Source organism: Copadichromis virginalis, linkage group LG6 (assembly GCF_057382275.1).
Source record: "Copadichromis virginalis isolate Kocher_CV1m ecotype Utaka linkage group LG6, C_Virginalis_male_GT1.1, whole genome shotgun sequence".
Lineage (NCBI taxonomy): Eukaryota > Metazoa > Chordata > Actinopteri > Cichliformes > Cichlidae > Copadichromis > Copadichromis virginalis.
Genome location: NC_140623.1, coordinates 32,570,577 through 32,595,029, shown reverse-complemented (window position 1 = coordinate 32,595,029; position 24,453 = coordinate 32,570,577). Strand labels below are relative to the sequence as shown.

General features: G+C 40.0%; 1 protein-coding gene and 1 long non-coding RNA gene across 5 annotated transcripts in view; one reads left to right on the top strand and one right to left on the bottom strand.

Annotated features, from left to right (window-relative positions):
- Positions 1 to 765: 765 nt before the first annotated feature.
- hmox2a (heme oxygenase 2a) lies at positions 766 to 5,139 on the bottom strand. 2 transcript variants are annotated; one of them, XM_085459920.1, is made up of 7 exons: positions 5,074 to 5,139; positions 3,120 to 3,231; positions 2,885 to 3,002; positions 2,327 to 2,494; positions 1,857 to 2,180; positions 1,611 to 1,743; positions 766 to 1,312 (listed from the first exon to the last, which is right to left on the bottom strand). In XM_085459920.1, the coding sequence occupies exons 2-7, from the start codon at positions 3,209 to 3,211 to the stop codon at positions 1,185 to 1,187; spliced, it is 963 nt and encodes a 320-aa protein (XP_085316046.1). In that variant the 5' UTR covers positions 3,212 to 3,231; positions 5,074 to 5,139; the 3' UTR covers positions 766 to 1,184. The 2 variants fall into 2 exon arrangements, with proteins under 2 accessions (XP_085316046.1, XP_085316047.1); XM_085459921.1 differs by lacking the exon at positions 5,074 to 5,139 and adding an exon at positions 4,595 to 4,658.
- The window catches only part of LOC146708160 (uncharacterized), a 29,606-nt gene continuing 9,917 nt past the window's right edge, over positions 4,765 to 24,453 (top strand). For 2 of the 3 annotated variants that reach the window (XR_014920935.1, XR_014920933.1), the window contains exons 1-3: positions 4,765 to 4,937; positions 5,047 to 5,156; positions 7,497 to 7,577. This is a non-coding gene — a long non-coding RNA (uncharacterized LOC146708160). Of the gene's footprint in view, positions 4,938 to 5,046; positions 5,157 to 7,496; positions 7,578 to 7,671; positions 7,835 to 24,453 lie in introns of those variants that run through there. The other variant, XR_014920934.1, reaches the window with a different exon arrangement.

Genomic DNA, 24,453 nt, shown 5'->3' with positions numbered 1-24,453 from the left:
GCAAGAACTCAAGATCTTTAATGAAAACTGAAATAATGCATATGCTGAATTCATTTCTCATTGTGTAAGGGGGAAACAAATTTCCAAAAACTGTTTAAAAATTCATGGTGTGTGCAAAATGAATTGTTTGAACTTTAGGGATCTTTTTGCATCAAAAACCTTCAAAACTCCAAAAACATTCCCGTCAGTTTGACCATGACGATTGAGCTCAAAGCTTAGTTACATCCTGCTTAATGAAGGCTTCTTGTGCACCTGATACACAGTTAGTGAACGCTCCACAAAAGCTGTTAAGTGTGTAGAGATCGTTTTGACAACAGGTGTTTCAGGTAAAAAAAACATGAACATTAAAATTTGTGTCCATTTCAAATCCAAATGTCTTCAGTTACACTCATTTGTAAGAACTTTCTCAGCCTAAAACTCTGCAGAGATGTTTCCAGTGAATTCTACACATCAGCAGCAATCCTATCAACTCAATAGAAACACTCGCAATACGTGATTTATAAGCACTCACTCAGTTTAATCTGACTCATCAGTATGTGCCTCTGGGGTGGATTGTTGGCTTTCTCTTGCTTTTATACATTTGTTTGTTTGTTTGTTTCTCTTCCTTCATGTTTTTCATGTCACAGAACATGATTTGAAATTGATCCATACAAAGTATTGGTGAATTTTAACATAGCAGATGCAAATGTTGAAGAAACGATTTATATTAGAAAGAAAAAAATCTTTAAACATTTCAATTGACCAATAAAAAGTCAAAGAACAGAATTAGTTCACAAAATATTTTAATGTTGAGTTGCTTCAGAAGGAATTCAAACAGATTTTTCTTCCTTTGTCTTTGCACACCTTACTGTATTTATCTTTAAATGTATACAATAAAAACTCCACCATAACAAAGTGGAAACATGTTTTTAGAATCTATTGCATATTTACAGTCCTCCCTGACCAAGGTCCTCTCTTGGTTGATTACTTTGCCTCAAGTGTTCAACTCTCATAAGAGTCCTTAACACTAAAACTGTTCAAAAACATTTTAATAACATAACAGAAGAGTATGCATTTAATATTTCTACATCCATAAAGTGTCGCTTAACTCAAAGTGCATGCATCATAAAATAGCTTTTCAAACAACTGCATCACTGCAAAAGCTCTTTCACCGACATAAGCTGTTTCTGAAGTAGAAAGCTGTGTCACATAAAGTACCAGGCAGTAAACCCAGCCAGGGCGGCCATCCAGGCAGCCAGAACCACCTGGCAGGGCGGATGTCTGAGAAGTGTCATGGCTAACTGGCACGCATGCGTAGGATTTCCACTAACAGCTGTTCAGAGGAGACATGAAGATGAGAACACAGAAAAAAGGAGGGAAAAAAACAGGATAATTGAATTAGGTACTTCATGTAACTTTGTAGCTATGAATGGTCTGACACTTTGCACTCAGACATCCCACAGTTAAAAGGATCCCTTTTAACTGAAGTCCATGATGACACTGTCCAATCTTTTAAAGGCAAGTCTATAAACTATTATCAAACTGAGCACCAAATTTTTAACTTTCTATCTGCAGAATGAAATGCAAGAAACAAAATTTCATAAATACAGTAAAGGGGATGCATTTCTTACCCATTTTAGCTGCATAATATGGACACTTGTTGATATCTCCACCCTCCATCATCTCTGCATGACTGTGTCCAAACCCTGCATCTTGGACCTCCTCTTTGATAGTCTTTCCAAGCTCTTCAAGTTCTGTGAATACCTTTTTGTAAATAATAAAATTAAATATTTATTAACTTTAAATTTATCTTTCAAACAATGCACCTTTTTGCAAATTGCTGTACATTGTATAATTCCTATAAGCAGTTTCCTCACCATCATGTTGAAGCCAAAAGCCTGATTAGATTCTTCCACAATCCTGTCTTTGGTCTCAGCGTCCAGTTCCAGCTCATTCATCCTGCTTCGGTAAAGCTGCTTGAAGCCTTTGTGACTGTGGATTCCCTCAAACTGGTAGAAATTGAGACCTTCTCCTGTTGAGGGGAGCTTTAAAGCCCTCTGTGCCACTTTCTTAAGGATCTGTCCACCTGAGAGATCACCCATGTAGCGGGTGTAGGAGTGGGCCACTAACAACACTGGGTCCTTCTCCCCCACCTCATGGATGCGGTCCACATAAGGCTTGGTGCCTGCAGAGAGGCTAATCTGAAGAGAGAGAACAACTGTGAAAGTCCAGTTGATTAAATACAGCTTTTGGGATGATGATACCTGTATAATCATAACTTAAGTGCCAGAAAAGACCAGCATTCTCTGGGACTGACATATTTATCCTCCATATGCTTCCTACTGACCTGGTTTTCCCAGTCTTCTCCATAGAAATACTCAAGGTCCTGGGCCAGGGCCTCACGCCGGTGCAGCTCTACGGGGAAATAGATTGGAGCGATATGATGATGGTCTTTGTTCTTCTCAATCTCCTCCTCCATAGCCGAGTAGACAAAATATAGAGCTGCTGTGCCTCTCTGACAGCAGAGGGAGGAAAGAGGGGAGAATAAGTGGGTCAGAGTCAGACATAAAGTGTTTCATCTAGCAGAAACTGTTAGACATAATATACAGTTAAATGGTGAAATATGATTTTATTTGATAAACTGATGTTCCAGACAGCTCACATTTTGCCAGTTTCTTTGGCAGCATTTTTCTGATCATGCCTTAGAACCAAGGCAAAGCATAGATCGAGACTTTATCACACTGACAACACCAAATGTAGGCCTATGTCTCTAAGCACTTTCAATATACAGGGTCAAACTGAAGACCTTTGTGTGACGCTCTCCTGTGTACAGTAGTTCATTACTTTCACTGGTTCACAACTTTAGCTGCCTTAATTCTTGCCTTTATATAGTGAAAAATCAAACCTTAAACAGCTCTCTTTTAATGCGTCCCCTGAGGAAATCTTTTACAAACTGGCAGTTCTCTGCTCTGTCGTGGGCCTCCTTGGTCCCCTCGGCCAACAGCTCAGACAGGTCTGTTGGACTTGGTGAAGCAGAAACGGACAGGAAGGGCAACACAAAAGAACACTTAGCCGTTTATCTGAATGACAAAATAGCAGCAAAGATAAATTGCTGCTTATTTACTTTGTTTTCTTCATACCTGAGAACTTCATCATCATTGTCATCGTCCAAAGCAATCATTGCCCTTCCTTTTTTGGCACTGTTGGGCTCTGGTGGGAATTCGTTTTCCATTATACTGGTTATATTTTGCCCTTAATAAGAAAAGGCAGATATTTAAAGAAAAATGTACAGGACAAACAAATACGAGCAGGAAATAAAAGAAAAGATTTAAATCATCAAAATAAACAACTTGTCACCAGTTAAAATTATTTATTTAAAGTAAAAAATATATATGCTTGTGTAGCCTAATACGGTTACGGTTAAACAGCCTGTTTACAAGGTTACAATATCACTTTCTAACGTGACAGCAAAAGCAGTTTGTGTCCTTTAATGCACCACATTTCCCTGTTAGCTGATCAAGCGCCAGGTGAAGGAATTACTGTGTTATCCCTTTAACGCATCTTCTTAAAAACCTTAGTTTTGGGAGAAATATTTCACAGACAGAGGCCGATAGCCACAGCTGACTAGTGATGGGATTTCCGGCTCTTTTTAGAGATCCGGCTCTTTCGGTTCGGCTCACTAAAAAGAGCCGGCTCTTTCGGCTCCGAACCGGCTCTTCAGGTTGTTTTGTTGCTTTAATTAATTTATTATTAACAATAATATAAAATTATGCACAAAAGGAATTACTAACATAAAAACAAGTGGTTTTATTTATATATGTTTATATATAAATATATGCGGTGGCCCCTAGAGACAAAACACGTACAAACTCCAAAACACATTTCTAGCATGAACTGAACTTCCAAAGCAGAGCTACTAGATCACTTAAATTACACAATTGAAAGCATGTGTGTATTGTTTGTGTATTTATACACAGGCACTCATATATATATTCAAATAATTAAAAAAAAAGTTCATTTACCTGTTATTACCACACACCAAATCCGGTCGTTGGTACTTGCTGGCTTGTGTAGCCACAAGATAAAGGCTCAACACTGCGCCCAGCATCCTGGAGCACTTCTGTTGTCTTTTGTACGTGTTTTGAGTTTTTATGTGCTTCTGAGTTTTTATATGCTTCGGAGTTTTTACGTGCTTCGGAGTTTGTACGTGTTTTTACGTGTTTTGGAGTTTGTACGTGTTTTTACATGTTTTGGAGTTTGTACATGCTTCAGAGTTCGTACGTGATTTGAAGTTTATATGTGCTTTGTCTCTAGGGGCCACCGTAAATATACTTTTATTTATTCACTCCACATAAAATGTAATAAATAAATCATATAATATAAAAATCAACTATTCACATTTCAAGTTTTAACTATTTAAATTTTCAGCTTTTTCCTTTCACAAATTTAAAGTGAAAAGAACACAAAACACTGCAAACCACAACACAATTAAATATAAATTATAATATGAAAACTAAAAGAACATGCACATTCTCTGTCATATGGACCTGCATGAATAAACTTTCTCAATCCTTTATCATCTGCAACCGAAAATAGTTGTGGATGATTACTATACCTTTCTAATGTTGTTGTCCCTGCCTCTCTTTCTCTCTCTCTGGCTCTGTTCCTGTGCTACTGAGTGTAACTACCGCCCCTCCCCCCTCTGCCCAGCGTAAAGCACAAGGCTCGCGTGCAGAGTGAAGCGGGAAAAAAGTGCGAGAGAGAGGCTGAGAGGAAAAAAAAAAAAAAAACCACGTGACGGCTCGCGATAAGGAGCCGGCTCGCGATAAGGAGCCGGCTCGCGTCGTTCACGTCAAAGAGCCGGCTCTAAGAGCCATTTCGTTCGCGAACGACCCATCACTACAGCTGACATCTGAAGGGAACAGTTACAAAACTGACGCTGCACGTACGTGTGTTTCGTAAGTAGCTACCGTTATAGTTACACTGTGCTGCTCACACGTTAAAGACCCGCTCTGTGTGTGTGAACACGAACACAAACACAAACAGCGTGTTATTACAATGTTTTAGGGATACGACAATGAAAAGCTAACTCACCTTGTCACAACACCGCCTGCACTGCTCGTCCCCAAACAGCAGGATTCAACGTTCACGGGGCACGCGTGACAACAAACCAATCGGTGGGTTCCCTTTAGTTGAGGTGCATTCTGATTGGTTAAGTCCTCAGCTTATACACCAATCAAAGGTTCGTTTGTTGTTTTGATACTCTTGATTGGTATTTATCCTTATTGATGTACAACGGCTTAAATTTAGTCACGTATTAGTCACGTATTTCGGTTATTTGTTTGTTTAGCTCCTGTGGGTTGTGGTTTAATTGAAGATAGGTTTATATGATGGCACTTACACTCTAGCCTACTTATACACTGTTCAAAAATGCATACAGTCAATTAAACCTCTGTGATACTCATCTGGTCAGCTAAATAGCAGACTAGCAGTTTCAGCTGCTTTGGTGTTAATGAAATTCAAAGCAGATGCATTAGAGCAGCAACAAACAGACAATGCCCAAAACAGGAATGGTTTGACAAGTGGAGGTCACTGACATTTTTTTCCTTTACCGTCTTCATCTGTAACTACTGGTAGCATAAGGCGATACTTGGAATTGCAAAGGTTGCACAGGTAGTCCAACTCCTCCAGGATGACACATTAATATGACACGTTCCAGAAGGTTCGCTGTGTCTTCCAGTGCAGTCTCAAGAGCCTGAGCCTGATTGGAATTTGCCATAGAATAGTGGGATTGTTAGATCCACCACTGGCACCACTGTGCTTTTCACAGATGACAGCAGGTACACCCTGAGCACCTGTGAAAGATGTGAAAGCATCTGGACAAGCTGTGGAGAACGTCATCTGCCTCGAGGCAGATGATCCATCGTCTTGTAAATCTTCCTTGTCACATATCAGCCCTGACATTTATTTCCACCCAAACCACCGTGGTTGCACTCTCCTCCTTACTTGTGGACAAGTAATCCCACTCCCACCTTGAACCCATTTCTCAGTCCTACCACACACCTCATTAGTGTCTTGTTGTTCTCTTACATGGCCTGCACCACCCTCAAATATGTCTCTGCCACTCCTGACTTCGTCATACAGTACCACAATCCCTCCTTTGTCACAATATCTTTGATATCTAGATTTGTAGTGAAACTCCTGACTTGGAGCAAACTCCTGTACTTCCCCATCAACACTCTTAAACAAACATCACATCTGTTGTGTTCTTTGCAAGCCTCTGTTATCAGCAAAGTCCTTAACAACTTTATCCCTTTGTAATTCCTACAGCACATCACCCTTGTTCTTGAAAATCAGCACCACACTTCACTCCATTATAAAGCCAGCTGCCCTCTCTCCTAGACATCTCCCATACCTCTATAGTTCTGTCATCTGTACCAACAAGTTTTCCTCTCTTCATCCTCATAGCTCTTCTTAGCTGCCCTCATTTCCTCCGTGGTAATTCTCTGTACTTCCAGATTCCAGACTCCAGCTGTCCTCCATCCATCCTCCTCTCTTTCTTTTTCTTTGTTAATACAGAACACACAAAGAACACCTGTTCAATCAGTAAAATCAATTTCATCTTCATATGGCGACAAATTGAAGCAGTTTCCACATCTCCTTTATTAAACTATATTAACAGCGATGTTTGAATGTATAAATTTGAAGTTTCAGAGCTGCAATGTGCAGCAATCTCCTTAAAATAAACAACAGCATTGAGAATAACATAATTTGAATTAAACTGTTTATTTTACCCCTCGGTAAATCCAAAGATTAAGTATTTTAGGCAGCATTAATCTTTTTCTGCCCCAATGAAAAAAAAAATGCAACAGAAAGTCTTTCTTAACAGAGAAAGTTCATAACGGTGATACCGTATCTCCAACTGGACTTCGAAGTTTTGTCGAGCCAGTTTAGGCAAAGAAAACCTGGCTGTGCAAAGGTTCCTTCATAGCATAACCCCTCTGCTAAGAGCACATGTAACTCCACTTACCACTAGCCTTTTGTGTAGTGTAGTGTATTGTCTACACCGCCAGGTGTCACTAGACTCCATGTGACGCCTCTCTGGTGTTCCCGGAAATGAATTAAGCAGCTCTGTACTGATAGAACAGCTCGGTGTGATCTTTTAATCAAGTTGTGTTCTTTTGAAATGAATCAATTAAGATTAAGATTCACTTTAGAAGAACATGATTTAAAATAAATGTCCTATTGTCTCTGGGCGGCTAATCAAGAAAAAACTAGAGAATGCCAAAAGACGCTCCTAAAACAGCACAATATGTCGAAATCCATCAGTGAAAAACTATGAATGTAAACACTATAATTCAATTTAGTATATCTAACCCCAGTGTTAGTTTTATGCTTTATACTATTTAATATTCTATTTACTTATTTTATTGCTTCTTCAGGATTTGAGAGATTTGCTTGCTGTTTTGATAATCTATACATGTGTCTAAGATGGGAACTACCTTTTGTGGTTGCAGTCACACCCTGGATAAAGAACACCCTCAGTTCACCTATGGGCTCCCAGAAGAACACTTGAGAACATGAACAAAGGAACAAAGGTATACTCGATTGGAATTTTTTCCTTTGCAAAAACCTCAGGGTATTGAAAAGGATTCTGGCAGCTCGAAGCGCTTGTTTCATGTTTTGAAGCAGGCCCCGGAGCTCCACTCGATTGTAGGAAAGCCCCACTTGTACTTGTTGCTGTCCTGATCCGAAGCGTCCAACTGCAGACCCACCTCTGTTTGTTTGGTCATTGTTAACACTCTGAGACGAGCTTCCTATGATCAACAATATTACACTGACCTCGACTCCATTGCCTCCCAAGTGATTTTGTTGTTAGATTGAATACAATTTCCTGTGTTTATGAATATTTTGGCTGCTTTTCTCTGATTCGTTAGTCATTAACAATATATAGGAAGGCATGCACAGCTTTTTTGAACTGATGTGTAATACGCCTGAGTATGCCAAATGGGGCTTGTGTTGTGCCAGGCAGGCATTTACCACAGTGCAACCTGGATACTATCGTGTTTGTACAACTCCCTGTAGGTGCTAAACTAAGCCCATCGCTCCCTGGGGTTTGCATGACTCTACTATGATGAACTTCCAGCCACGCCAAGACCCCGTAGTCACACGTGTGTCATGCGGGTAGTGCGTGCCCCTATATTGTTTACCACATTCCAGATTGTTTTTGGCATAACATTTTGGATCTTTATTACACAAAAGGGAAACCTTCCTGTCTCTGAAGGATTTCCTCTTATTTTGAATAATGAAAAGACTCAAGCTAAAATAATCCAGAGCTGGATTCATTTTGGCTTGAATCACATTTTAGATGTTGTTTATTTCAAATACTGTTTGGGGATAACAACAACAACAGTCCCTTGACATTTTCTGACTAACACAAACTGGCATTCCTTCCTGCTGTTGTGACATTCCTCTAAATACAATTCTGTGCAAATGTCTTGAGTAACCCCTCAACCTTTATGTCTCGCTAGGAAAACTGGAAATAGGTGCAATGCTTTATTGGATTATATATTCAACCATGCATGGAAACACAGTATATAAGGCAAAACCAGAAAGTCAGTATTTGGTTAGACCAACTATTCTTCACTAAAGTCTTAACTCTATCAGGTAGCTTTCTTGTGATTTCTTGAAGTAGTCTTCAGAAATAGTTCTCCAAGTTTCTTGAAGGACATTTTAGCTCTTCTTTGAATATTTCTATTGCACCCTTCTACGTCAATACGATTCATGACTGGCCAATCCATGACTGATGGTGTTTCATTGTCTGTTTTTCTATCCAGGTATGTTTTTACTGGCAGTGTGTTTGGGGTTATTGTCAGGCTGAAAAATGAAGCTTTTGCCAGCCTCACTTTTTCCAAACCGTAACATATGGTGGATCAAAATCTGACGGTCCTTTTCTGTGTTCATAGTTCCATCAACTCTAACAAGATCCTGAAAGCCACTGGCTGAAATTCAGCCCCAAACCATGACAGAGGCATATATCCAGTCTCCTCTGTACATATTTATACTTGAACCAAAGATTTTACATTCATCTCTCCATCAGACCTGTTGCAACTTTCAGGCTAGATTTATGTAAATTGGTATACCTCAGCCCCTTCCCCTTGTTTCCCTTCTTCTTGATCCAAACCGCTGGGAATATTTCTGATGAAGCTTCAGTGAACAGTAGAATAATCAACTGAAGGACGAGATGCATCTCTCAAGTCCTGTGTCAGGTCTTTTCTGGATTTCCCCCCCATACTTCTTAAGGTAAGGACTTTCAGATACTGTTCATCTGCTGTAGATACCTTTGGCTAATTGCTCTTTGTATTTTTGGACTCTTGCTGCTGCAAAAATACTGTTTTATGTCTATCAAACTGTGTTATTTTTGTTTTTTCATCAATTCGACTAAAGAAATGGGAGCCAATTATGTTTGTTCCCTAAAAAGCATTACTCTGAAAATGGTCAGGTACAGGTGCTACTACTGCACATTCACCCAATGTATATACTATATATATATATATATATATATATATATATATATATATATATATATATATATATATATAATGTTCTTCCTCTACCCCCCCCCCCCCCCCCCCCCCCCCCATTTTTGCTCATGTCAAGGAGCGTGTCAGGTTACATTTCACTGTGTGTTATACTTGTATAACTACGCATGTGACAAATGAAGAACCTTGAACCTTGAACCTTGAAGGTACAAGCACTGGACTGAAAATCGGTAAAAAAGCAGCCAAAGAAAAATGTCCAGAAACACTCGATAACTATTGCTCAAGATCACTTTAAAATTACAACAAAATCTGGCTCCTTGGAAGGAAAATATAAAGAAACAAAGGGAATCAAGTCTTTTGCACAGTACTGTACTTTTTAAATTTTGCACAACATTCATGTTGAAAAGCACTGCACTGATATTTTTGCCAGATGCTTTTAAGTATGTAGTTCCTCATTTTGGGAAATACACATATTTGCTTTCTGACCAACAGTCGGATAAAGTCTCAGGTCTGTTTATTATGGAGAGCTCAAAGTGATTAGCTCAGAAAAACATGGTATGGTTTGTCTGTTTAGTCCTTTTTTAACAAATACTTTCTTGGGTTTCTTCATTAGTGTGAGTTGACCAGTCAAAACATATTTGCTGAAATATTTTTTCATGAATGTACCATCCTTGGCCAGAAAACTAGTTAGTAAAATAATTAAATTTAATTTACAAGTAATGAAACATTTGCATGGCCTTAACCAAATACCTTAATCTTACCATTAGAAAGGAAATAAAACCACTCCACCTTGTTTTTAGCACATTTCCAACTAACAAACAGTAACTGCCATTCAAAGTGCATTCCTGGCCTCCCTGCAATGGCCTATTAAGAAACATTTTGCGCTCACACTTAGACAGGTTAAGTTTATATTTGAGAAGCCAACACAAATACGAAAGTGACGCACACGTCTAACTAGATTTGTTGCCTTAGATTTATTTTCTCCCCGTGTGAACGACACAGCAACAGATCAGCTTCACTGCTTGGTTTCTGGGGTGAGAGCCCAAACGTTGGCACCATAAATCCTGGTTACTGCGGTGGCCAGCAGAGAGTGTGTTTAACCTGAGATCAAGTTTATAATTAGAAACATACATCCCTCTGTTTGGCTGCAGGAAACAGCCCAGGCCTCCATATGTGCGTGAGGCTGTGGGCTAACAAAGAGAGGAAAGTGTACACATGGGGCAAGCATGCAATGTGATCACAGTCTGGTATTTAAGTGCTGTGATCACCTCATTAGAATGTGCAGGTGGATGAGAGGGCAGGATGGAGAAAGCCTATGAGACAAGGGAAGCAAACAGTCATTCTTCTACTGTATGTTTCAAATAGTCATCAATGAACTGTGAGGTTATGCTACAGACAAAGCTCTGCAGCTTGACTCACATAATAGTAGTAGTCATAAAACAAAGGCTGCACTGTTGCACATCTGTGAGTTTAGTGCAGGAGAAGAACAGATGATACCCCACCCCCCCCAAGAAAAAAGAAAAGAACTGAATGAGAGTTTAGATGTGCCTCTATAATCACAACAGAAGCATTTTTTTAATAACCCACAAAGAATCTTGCTCTGCAAATCTGGGATATTTGCCTTTTTTTAGCCTCCTAGATTTACTGATCCTGTGTACATCCTAGTCCACCATGTCGCCAAGGAAATCTAAAGCATATGGTGATGACCTTAAGTCTGATTAGAAACATTATATATTAGTGATGGAAATCCCATTTTGTAATTGAAAACAGTTACATTTGGTTGAAAGCCACAAAAAACAGGAGATCCAACTGATCCCTGCTAACAAGAGGTACATCCAGGGCTTTCTGATATCATATCATATCAGCCCTGTGCAAACTGAATCTACTGCTTGTATTCAGTTTGCAAACATTTGTCTATGTTATTAGGAAATCAAAAGTAAACGCAGATATATTAGGATTCAGTATATATTATTTAATATTAACATTTTCTAAACATGACATTATATAAATATATATTCAACCAGTGGCAAATAAAAGAATCAACAGGAAAGAAAGGGAAAAAAGGCAAAGTAAGAGGAGACATTCTCTGCACAGCCTCTGTTGTACTGGCAAGCTAACTGACAGGCTTTGTGCCATCTTCTCTTTTATCAGTTCTTTTTACGAAGCCTTGAGTGTCACCACCCTGCCAATGCAGACCAAAGCCAGACAAAGGACTTGCTGGAGGGATGTGTATGAAAACAAAAAAGTTACAGATTCTCTGGTTCACTCCATGTTTTTTCCAGTAATAGTCAAATGGATGTGTTGTTGGGTAACACAGGGTGAAGCTGGGGGAATATGACAATAGACAATGGGTAATACGCATCACAACACCTATTGTGTACTCGGGTAAAATGTCTCCTAGTTTAATTCGTGGAGTCCAAATATTTCCCACTTTGAGCTGGACCCAAAATTGTTTTTCTTTCTTTTCTGATAACATGGCAGCATTCTTTCACCAGGGAATTCACAGCAAAAATGTTCTATTTCTGTGTGTGAATCTTCAGACAGTACCAGAGGTAAAAATGAATTTCTTTTAAGGATAAATTGAAAATGTGCAGAGATGGAGACTCTTTATTCTGCATGTAGTAGTCCCAAATGGCATTGGATTGGCTATATGCTCCAGCTGTCCTTATAAGGTTAATTAGGTACTCACAATGCATATGGTACAAGACCTGCACGAAACACTGCACCACCCTGCAGGAAGCCCAGCAGAGTTCGTGGGTTAAATGTACATCATTAACTGTTAACAGCCATTAGGCGCTTGGGTCGGCGGTTCCCTTCTTTGGGCTGAATCTTTTCTATACACTTTCCCTCCCTCAAAAAACACATTGAAGCCAACTTGCAGGCCCCGTTCTCACACCCGACCTACAGAGAAAAGAATTGTGGGTCACGCTGTACATTTGAATTCTTTGAAAGCAATGCCTCACCCAGTGGGGGGTTCCTGCTGAAAAGAGGAGAGCGACTCAAGCTCGGCCTCAGAGACTAATACAGGATGGAGGGAGGAAGACTACTCTGCTCCCAACATTACGTCCCCAGTGTTCCCAGTGCCAGTTCCAGTCTTAGTTTTGCATTCCTGAATTCTGATGGGGACTAAGAGCCTAAATCCACATTAGGAAGGTGTCACACGGGCATAAAGATGACCGATTTGGTTGATTAACTCTGTTTACCTTGGCAGCACATGTCAGACTGACAGTCTCCACTTCAGAGCTAAGCGGGATTTCCTCAAGGTCAATCTCATCAATAATGAACAATGCCACATTACTGGATGAGGAAAGGAGGTAGCAGGAGGGTGTGAGGGTGGGGTGAGGTGGGGTGTCGAGTGCCCTTTGGGTGCTGAGTGATGTAATCTGGTCACTTATTGTAGCGTTGCCACTCGTGGCTTCAATTACTTACATTGAATACAGCACAATGTGCAAGAGAGGAAGTCCGGGTTTTGGTGTATATCAATGGTTGGCAGGTTTATAGCTTAAGTACTGTTATCAGCAGCTCCATTGTGTAGACTGTAGTTTATGAGATGAAGCATAGAGTATTGATATATATACACAGAAAGAATAGAATGGGAATTATTATAGATGTAGATATAGGCAATAAAGAACTTAGCATGCAAATGATGCAAAAAAACCATGTATCATGCATTTTAAGCAGAAGGCTGCTGTAAGTAACCCCAAAAATGTCCACGCTGCATAAAGGGTGGCTGTCCCTTTTCATAAGTTTGAAGAACTTTTAGTGGCATTAGTAATTTGTTTGAATGAATTCAAACATAATGCATATAGAGAATAAAAAATGTATTAAATCTCAGTGTCATTGACCTTTTTATTGGGTTCTGGCAAGAGTCCTGGATCCTTGGTTTACATGCGTGTGCATAAGAGTAAACAGTCAGATGACATTGTTGTACAGTTGCATTGCTCATTTTAGTTCTGTTGAGTGCACTGCACTTGCGTGGCATGCAAAAAAATGAGAGTCCTCAGAAAAGTAAACAGATGGCAAACAGCATTAACTTTATCTCCAAAAGTTGATTCTGTTCATCCGGACGCAGCATTTTCAGTGGGAGAAATGTTTCGTCACTCATCAAAGTGACTTCTTCAGTCTCAGCTGACTGCAGGTTTCCCCAATCTTATAAACAGTACATTTGTATAATGACTGAAGCTAGTCCACTGAAGGAACAATGGGCTGGGAGGTCAGTTCCTTGATCATTAATACACAAATTCTCATGATCATTGATCAAAGCCCACTGATCAAAGGCCATGAGTACCATTCACAGCGAGTTGGGGAATGCCTGCAATCACAACATTGTAAGATGGTGAAAGATGCACCCTTGGTCCCCTCCTCGATTCAGGGATGGTCTTTCCCTTTTCACGTAAATGGCCTCCTTGACTCCGCGCTCAAACCAGCGTTCCTCCCTGTCCAGGATGTGTACATCCTCATCATTGAAAGAGTGTCCACTGGCCTGTAGGTGTAAATAGACTGCAGAGTCCTGGCCTGACGAGGTAGCTCTTCTGTGTTGTGCCATCCGCTTAGCCAGAGGTTGTTTGGTTTCCCCGATGTATAAATCCTGGCAATCCTCATGGCACTTCTCCCGTAACTTTACTTTTATACCATATTATTGTGCACTTTCTCTTGGCTTCACTCATTCTGAAGATTCATAACAGAACCTAGCTCATTAAATTGGCTCATCCATTTTAAAAATATTCATTCTATGGCAAATTGACACTTTTATGACTCATTCTGGTGCAATATCATGTTAAATTCATTTGTTGAAAAAAAATGCATTAAAATATTTGCTCATCCTTGCTGTAGTGTGTGGCTTTCATGTTAAAACATTTGGTGCACTTTCCTGTAATCAGTGGATTGTTTTTATGCAACATCCTCTCATAGTGTCCTCTACCTACACCTCGGCTTATCTCGATCACCCACCTCTGTCGCACCAACCCTCTGCATGTCCAAATTTACTGCATCCATTGACCTCCTTTGTGGTCTTCCACTTTTGTCTGGTTGCTCTATATTCAGTATCATTTGTCCAGCGTGTCCGCTGCACGTCCTCTGCACATGTCCAAACCATCCCAGCCTTGTTTCTCTAACTTTGTCCCCAAACCGCTCAACATGAGTTGTCCCTCCATTGTACTCATTTCTAACCCTGTCCATTATGGCCATTCCCAATGAAAAGCTTAACATCTTCACCTCCACCACAGCCTCCTATGTTTTTGTCCGTTCCACTGTTTCAAATTCACACATCATAGCAGGTCTTGTAAACCTCCCCTTTCACTCGTCCTGCTATCCTTCTGTCACTCATCACCCTGCATTCTCTTCTTCACCTCTCTTGTGCACTATCCTTTACTTTGGATGGTTGACTCTTAAGTTTTTAAACTCTTTTTTTTTTCACCGCCTGTGCTTCTCGCAGCTTCAACTTTTCAGTCACACATAGACTCTGTCTTGCTCCCTTTGAGAGTCCAAGACATTGGCATCGTTTTTCTGCAGCAGAATCATATCAATGCCTTTTTCTGTAAAAGTCTATTAGAGCTGACCTTTTGAGAAAAAGAAGAAGAAGAAGAAAATTTTGTGTTTTTAAGTGACCAGGAAACCGATTCTGACCGGAATGCAAATGTTCACTGTCAGATGATGGATGATGAGCCACTGTTTACGAATGAAGTTTGTACACAAGCTCACTGAGGAAGATCTTTCCTCTTGTGTTAAGCGTCGATCTCTTCTATATATTCGTGTCTTACGTATTGCTGTGCTGTCAGATTCACTTCATTCACATTTTCCTGGTCTAATACCTGTCTGACTTCTGGGGGTCACCCTTCTTTTCAGGCTGTCTGTTGTACAACTCTCCTCCTTTCCACCTCTACTACATCCAGGTTGTCCAGGCAGGTCCCCTCAGTTATGTCACAATCTGAAAGCAGGGACCCAAGCGCAGAACAGGTTGACGTCTCAGAGCACCATTTATTTACACACCAGTGTGATAATATATACAGTGACGGGGAAAAATCCAGGGTTCCAAGGGATTAGGGGAAGGCTCTCTCTCTCACGCTCGCTCACGTCCTCACATCCAACTCACACACTTTCGTACAGCTGGGAGGTCACAGGTTCGGGAAGGTAAACTGGAACAAGAAAGGGAAAAATCACTCACAAGTCATGAAGGTAGGGCGTAAAGGTACAAGACCACGGGAGCTGGGAAGAGAGACTAACGTTAGTAGCACAATCATCCAGCGATGAGAAGATCTGTGGCCCAGCCTCAAATAGTAGTCGGGAAATCAGCTGACCGCCAACAGGTGTGTGAGCCAAGGGCGGGAGCCAGCAGTGAGCTCTGCCCAGGCAGAGAGGTAGGGGAGAGAGAGAGAAAAAGCAAAAACACAAGTGTAGCCTTGTGAGGCCGGCTGGGCAGGCACGGGGACCATGACAAGTTACCTCCTACCTCTATGATTTTACATTTTTTAAATGTTCCATTTTCTTTTTTCACTACTGAAATAAAGATCTGTCTCATTGTCCGGCATGAATCTGTCTTTTAGCTTTAGCTTGAGTTCAGTTTCAGTGCATGCACTTTTGTACACTGCACTTACTGTTAGTCATGTGACACGCACAGAGAGAAATCTAAATCTCTGCCAGAAAATCATTCCTCAAAAGCATGTTAGCTTTCCCAGAACCTACTCTTAATGACACAGCGCAGCTGAAAGGACCAAATGGAAAAATTTAATCCTTCTCATTATTTTGTTTAAGACAACAACTAAACTTTTAGTCCCTTTCCTCTTAAACTCAAGAGAAGGTGCTGACAAATGAGCCATGGCTTCAGGAACGAAGACTATCAAGGTGATACAGAGATGATTAATTTAGGGCTCCAACATGGCTTCATAATGTTGCATGTGTGATTAATTAGTCTCAGGGTGGGGTGCTATTTAGATCTCTGGGTTAAGAAGGCTCCCCATGTGCTGTGAGGCTAATGCAATGGTCAGGATTTGAATCCACATTTAGGTGTAATTTCATAACATATTTCATAGGTATAAAATCATTCTAATGCCTACATGCACCTCATATATAGCTGAGAAAATGTTTACTATTTTCTGTATAGTGTTATAACAGGATATTATTAGATTCTAATGGAAACTTAAATTTTTATTATTTCCTTAGAATCAATAATGCCTTTTATTATTATGGTTCAGAGGAAAATTCACAGTTATTAATAAGCGAACTTCAACTGCAGTGTTTTATGATGAACTGAATATTTTACTTTGTCTAAGTCGAGAAAAAAGTTGTGTGGAGTGGATTTATTTTCAGGGGATCAGATAAAATCTTTTAGTTCAAATTCTTGAGCCATTTCAAGAATGCCCACGCCCTTATTTAACTATCAGCTGGAGGCTGTTATCGTTATTTCTACTATGAACTGATTGAATGGGCTGGTATTTCCATGTGCCACCATATAAACACACACATCTGTGTGAGGCCCACACACACACAGACACTCAACTTTTAGCTAAGAATGGACTAATGGAAACAAGACAAAATTGAGGAAATTGAGGAAATGGCTGATATTATGTCCGACTTCCTCAATAATTAGTTCTACGTTTGTGTGTGTAATAAAGATTTTGGGAGGAAAGTCCTTTGCTGCAAACAAGTTAGCTTAGAAGTCACGTTAGGTGTGTTCTAATGGTCAGGTAGTTATCTGTAGGTAAGAAGCGGGCATAAACACAGCTTGGATATTTGTCCTCACAGTAACTCTACAGACCTAATTATGATTCATATACTTGATAAACGGTATTTAACTTTGACATATTCCAATAAGATGTTATGAATACTCCTTATTACTTTATATGGGGAAACATTAGAACATTGGTGTGTTAACAGCCTAATCCAGTAGTATTTAGGTCAAATCATCTCTGATGGATGTGTTTGTCTCATTTGTGAATTGAGCTTCTGAATTCTTCCGCAAGGTACATAAGCTCAAAAGAAAAAAGACCATCATTGTGTCCTAAAATATCCCTGTGCTATTCCCTACGACTCTGTGGCGCTCGGAGCGTCTCCCTTAGGGACCACTGGCTAATAACAGCATACAATCAACAAGTGCATCACTTTTTTGTCATATTAGGGCATATCAAGAAAAGCCGAGAGAGACGAAGCGAGCCAGAGACAGTTCCTCCCCCAGATTCTCAGGCCTCGGCAGGTCTGTCTCAGTGGCAGAATGGACGGTTCCTGTGTTTGTGCCTGTTCCTGTCTCCCGCTGTCACTGTGAGGCGCGTCGCCATTGTTTCCGCAGCGAGCGCCGGAGGTCAGGGCTGCTCCCTCTCTCGCTCAGGCTCTTTCTCGCTCGACCTTGCGGCCCGGCTCGGAGAGCCGGGAGAGAGCAGGAGGCCAGGCTCCAAACAAAGCTGGTCACACCTAAATGAACTGGAGATACAGTTGGAGAATGGGCTGCTGAGCTCAAGTGTTGCTTCTAATCGTGCATGTAGTACACACACAGTAACAAACACTGCTCACTCACACATTTACACGTCCACCTTTTGTTGTGCAGCAGGGGGATTCCAGGTTTCTTGTAAACACTGCGCAGGTAAACAGACTCCCTGTCTGGCACATTGAGATTAGAAGTGGGTGGGGTTTTTTCTACTGTATTATTCTGGGCTGAACTCACAATGCACTTCACCTGATTTTATTGAACTCCGTACCACTCGGGTCACTTTTTTGCTTTTCTGTTTTCCGATTCGTTCTACTACTTTTCTTAACCACTGACTGGCTTCTTTTTCTATACACTGCTCTGTATCATATTTAATACCCAGACTTTTGGAACATGTCTGGAACATCTGCATTCTTTAAATGACAGCAGATCTCATGCATTAACAGCACTGTGCTGCACTAGTGTTACAATCATCACGTGTCCCTCTTTACAATGATGTAGCTGCCGAGTCCAAATTACACCAGAGCTCGACAGACCAAAGTTTATTATCTTTTTGCTCTGCATTCAGCTGTTTTCATCATCTATGAAATGTCAGCTGCACTATCATTGTAATCTGCAGATCATTACACAATAGAAATATATGAAGCCTGACAAGAATTATATCTGGGCAAAATCCAGCACTGATTTTTCAATAAATATGGACCTGACTGAGCGGCTGTGTCTTGGCACATCTGTAGGACTCAAAAATGCATGTTTATACAGTCCTCTCACCTCACAGAAAGCATAAATTGGGGGAATTTTCTCATCAAATCGCCGTATTTGTTCTGGCGCATAAATCCAATGTTTTCAGTGTGGTAGTCCGATGGGTCATGATATATTGTTTTTTAAAGAAATCATCCCGATAAGTTTGTTAATTGAGCGTTAAGGGCCTGTCATGATTGCAAAATTCATCTCTGCTGTGTGTCATTATGACAGCGGCATCACTGAGGCCTTCTGAGCTGGGATCAACTTACATAAAGTATGTCATAAATTACATTTTAAACATTTGTTTATGCAAGGAAGCTACTCTGACCACATTGTTTCAGTTTACATGCTCACATCTGGGAGCTGCCAATTTAACTGCAGTCTACGGCATTACATGTGTGGCCATGAAGCAGGCGATTACTGGCTTTTTATTGGAGAAATGGTAGAACATTACATTAATGTATTCAGTGCATAATATTTTGCTTGTTTAATCTTGCAGTGTAACACTTACATGATTGCAAAAGTTCAAGGATTTACATGCGTGATGAGCGCAGAACCCATGTGTCACTGAAAAATCACAGCAGAAATATCCCATTTAGAATATTGATATTGATCAACTGTGGGATTTACTGTATAACCAATAATATACCTTGTGGTGCTGCATGTGCAGAGGTCATAAATTTGATCTGCTCAATTTTACCTTCAATAATTGTTCCTGCAAAAGAACGTGCACTCAGCAAGCAGTCATATAATAACAGATTGTGCTCAGCTTTCATGAAAGGCTCTCGCCTCTTTAAACACGACAGCGTTCACAAAGTCAGGCCAGTAAAGAAATACGCAGTTATGTGTGAAAACCTTAACCGAACAGTAAAAACCTATGATTTTAAACCATTAAACACCTCTGGGGTGAACTGGAACAATGACTGCCAGCTTGGTCTTATCACCCGAAATCAGCGCCTCGCTAATCTCACTAATGGTGTTGCAGCTGGGGTTGAAGTTCAGCCAGGTTACAAAATCTTGTGGAAAGCCATCCCAGAGGACTTTGATGATGAATGGCCATGACTCTGAAATGTTCAATGCTTTTAAGCTGGCGTGATGTTCAGGTGTCCACAGACCTGCATCTGTGTAATGTACACAAATTATATTGTGTACCACTCACTCTTTTATCCATGTGTTTCTCCCAAAGCAAACAATGAATATAAATGTCCTTTATCTCCCTCCACATCCTCTGTGTTTTCTGTCCTGACCCTGCTTTTCTCCTGCGGAGTTATTTGCTCAGCTGGTAGCCGACGCCTTGACTTCCAAGTCCCTGGTGTATTAATAAGTTCTCCTGATTGACATGTTAACGGCTTTGTTGTTGCTACTTTTCAAATTTTATATTTTCTTTCAGCCCCTTAACACGCATAGGCTCATTTTAACTTGCCAAATAAATGCAGAAGAGTAACAAATGAAAGCAAATCCACCATAAAGTGTCTCAGTAAGGTGTTGGAGCACCACAGAACAGCTTCAGAGCACATTGGCATTGCTTCTAGTGTCTGGAGCTCTTGTTCTCAGACTAAACATTATTAGAAAGACATTTGTGCTGTCAAACAAGCTGGTCCAAAATCCTCCATAGGTGTTCAGCTGGATTATGTATGAAATTACTAAAATTTTCATACATTTAAAATCCTTCAGTGACCCTCGTTGTGTCCTGTGAGTGGGGAAGAGACTAGTTCTATTGGAAGGGAAAGGTTTCTATCACTTTTTATTAGTTTGCACTAACTACACAGCATCATATCCACTACTGTGGTGTGTCAGGAGTTCATGTTTTTCCTTTAATTTTTCACCCACCTACAGATATATCCATCCTGTCCCACAGTTAAACTAAGGTTAAATCACATAATGCTAAAGGTTTACTTCCACAGTGCCGTGTTCTTAATGTATAAATATGGTGTGTCTAAATAAACAGCCTAAGCTTCAGGGAAAATGGTCACAAAGATAATTAATAGCACTACTATAAACACTTTAGGGCATTTAGCTATTTTCTATTTTCCCTAACGGTGTAAAAAGCATCTGTGTCACATTGGCATCGACTGCAGGTAGCTGAGTCACACAGAGCATTGGCTTTGACCGCGAAATCCAACATTTTCCAGCTGAGATCAAATTCTTAACTAATGGCTGGTGCCATCTGGTCCTGATGAGGAAAAGAAACACACCGTAAGCCTTACGTAAAGCCGGTTATTTCACTATTCTCAGGTTCTGAGTTTCTCCAAAGTGTTAGTGATAGATTCCAGTCATGATAAGGTGGCTTGTTTTTACTAAGACATTAGAAATCTCCTGATCTCAAAGCAGACATGAGCAACTCATCTCAGTTTTAGGGAGAGGGATTTGCTCTTCAGTGAACAGCGCTGTGAGTGTTATTAATCTTAAAATATACAAAGATATTTTTTTACAGCTTTCGACTGTGCAAAAATGTACCAGATGCAAAGTGCCAATAAAAATTAGACTGAATAAGTGACCGGTTACACCAGTTACCTTTTTTGATACCTTTGAAATGTATAACCATATGATTATAAGGACATCTATTTAATTCTGTTATACTTTTCTGTAAAAAAACAAACAAAACACAGACCAACACTATATCTGACATCAGACCTGAACTTCATTAACAGCGACTTCAGCTTAGTTAACGCTCTGCTGTCTGTCTTGAGGCTGACAGTGAACAGGACTATTGCCTGAGGTCTCACACCCTGCAGCAGTGAGGCTCGAGTGACCTCGGATCAGTCACCTTAATCAAGAAAAATCACAAATACAGCTCAGATGAATGCATGTCAAACAAATGATGGATTACTTACAAAGGCTCTCATTATAAATGAAGACAAATACACATTTCCGTAGTGCATGTGTTGTAGACTTTCAGGAGAATAATTCCCATAAAACTCCTATGAATTTAATTTCTAACAGCTTGAAATTGCTTCTTCGAGGTCCAGAATGGCCTAACAGGGACCTGAACTCTTTGCTTTTGGCAGATTTTAGTCTTTGTTTGAGTAAAGAGGTTTTGAATTATCAGCAGGGTGCAGCACTCCCATGGGACATAGGAACAAAGGCTGCTGTGTAGGGAGGCTGTTTTTGTAAACCTGACTGTTTTAGGATCGTGGAAAGAAAGTCAAGGTTGTGCTTGTGATATTTTACCATTATTTGAAGTGGATCATTTAACTGTAATAGACTGTGCTTGTCATCCTTGTGTGTTGGTACAGTAAATGTAACTCTATAGGCTTTGAATAACATGACACTAAGTGAATGGGCATTTTCTCATTTACCATTGTTCCAAAATACTTAGTAGTAATTTTGTATGTTGTCACTATGCAATGTTTGCTTTTGTCAGGGTCATATCACATCACGTAATCTAAACGAACAACACCGTAACCCTGAAACTGATTCTACCCCATTTAGTGTCTCACTTAATGCTTAAAAGGACAAGTGAAAAGCTTAAAATGCAAACGTACGACACGTGAAATGTGGTGTGAAATTTATATATAATCCCATGATATCACATTGCTCTGCCATCATTTTGGATCAATTTTGAAATGTAATAACCCTGTAGTATAAAGCTATTACTCACCCAGAAACTGTAAATACAGCTGTGTTGCTTTGAGAGAGATTTGACCGCAGTCCATGTTTTGTCTTTTGTTGAAGCCTATCCCAGTTGTCAAAGGGGAGAACTGGGGTAGATTCTAGGCTTTTTACCAGTCTGCTGCAGCATCACACAACCGTTTACCATTATATTCCCACCTACTGCAAGTTTAGACTCACTAATTAACCTAATCAATGCATTATTTTGGACTGTGGGAGGATACTGGATGACTCACACAAGTATGAGAAGGACATGCAAACTATTATACAGTTAAGCTTAATTTATACTCCTGTATGGAATCTGTTAAGAATCTGGAAATTGGAATCTGTTGACAGACTCTCTACCAAAATATTTTTAAAAAATGGTGGAAAAGTCAAAGACTGAATGGGCCAAACACAGGGGCTCAGGGTTGTGTTGGAGAAGTTCCACATTAGGGGGTGAAGCCATACAGCTCAGAAGGGTTTGCTGGTATGAAATAACTATGGCTTAGATTTAATACAGATATTAAAAATCCCCTTTTAAGTAATGTATTACCATCAAAAATACACCAGATATGTCTGTGTCGGTTTCTAAGTCTGACAAAATCAGAGGGTTTGATTGTGCCCGCTCAAGACAGTGCTTTGGATGTCTACAGGAGGCATCGCAGCGGCATCCCAGAATCAACTCTTTGCTTAGCCATGTTTAAAATACTGCCATGACTGTTTATTATAGGCTGTACACAACAGGTGAGGAGGGCAGGAATTCAGACACAGCAACTTCAAATTTCAAAATAAAAGATCCTGTGCAGATTAATGATCTGTTTCTGAAATGCTCCCGGTGAGATTTGAAGCTGTGAAAAGGACAGAAATGCGTCAGATGCAAAGATGCTGCATGTCTAAACAATTCCTTCGAGAAGGTCAGAATATCAGGACAAAAGTGACTAAAAATGACTTTTAAGTTACAAGGGCTTAAAGGAAATACCTGTAACTGCTTATTATAGCTGTTGTTTACTATTAAGGGAGAAATTGCAAAATAGTTGCCAGGGAATATTTGGGCTATAAGCACCAGATTCTTTCTGAGAAAACTCAGGTTATGTCAAAATGTATTCAGCAATTATCCCATAGCTCTTACTCTATTTGCACTTCTATTTGATACTATGTAAAGCAAAGGAATATATTAAAACATCCATACTGCTGTATTTAGTAATAGAAAAATAATTTATCTTTCCTTGTCAACATTGTAATTGGCTTGAATTGGCTTCCTGGACTATTTCTTTGAAATGCCTGTGTCAAGAGCGCACATTTACTTTGGCACGGCACTATGGCATGACCTCTGTGGGTACAAAATTGAACAAATAGTCAATTAACTTGTCTTGTGTCTTTTTGTGGACTTTGGGGGCCTCATTGTCCAATTTCATTTGAATCTTTGCTTACATTGTTGGTCTTTGATTTGCCTTTCGTCTAAAGTGTTGCTTTAATTTGTCAGCCAAACACTCCCACACATGGAAACATTATTGTGCTGAGAAAAGACTTGCATGAGAAAACTACAGTTATTATCTCTATCTGATTGCTTTTTTTTTGTGTGCATAAAATTAAGTCACACAGCTGTTTTTCTTTCTTAATAATGTCCATTATGGTCACCACCAACCTTACTCTGTGTTTTCTCTCTGTTTTTCCTCTTCATCCACTTTTTAGTTATTTTCATTCCTTACTTTAATATTTAGAGCCAATTAGATTCAACAAAACAGATACCTCAAAGTCTAACTCATCTTCTCATTTTGCCTGGTTTTAGATAGCTAGCCTGTGTGTACTTTGCTGAGCCTTCTAGCTTTGTTGATTTATGAGGTCAACACCTGCAAATTACAAATATATCAAATCAAGACTAATGACTTTTTAAAACTCAGGGGCTTCTCTTTAGGGGTGACCACCCCCTTCTCAGTCAACAGATAAAATGCGGCATCAGTGACAGAAGGGTCGACAGACAGACTGAAGCCTGGGCAGACACCCAACATTTAGCTAAATTTCCTGTCAAACTAGCAGTGACATGCTTAACACATGTACTATACCAGACACAACATGAAGACATAACTGTGTAATTGGCCTGGGAATCAGCAATGGACAAAACAAGTATGACAGCTCAGCGATCTGCAGCTTGGAAGGACTGAAATAAGATTTGCATTC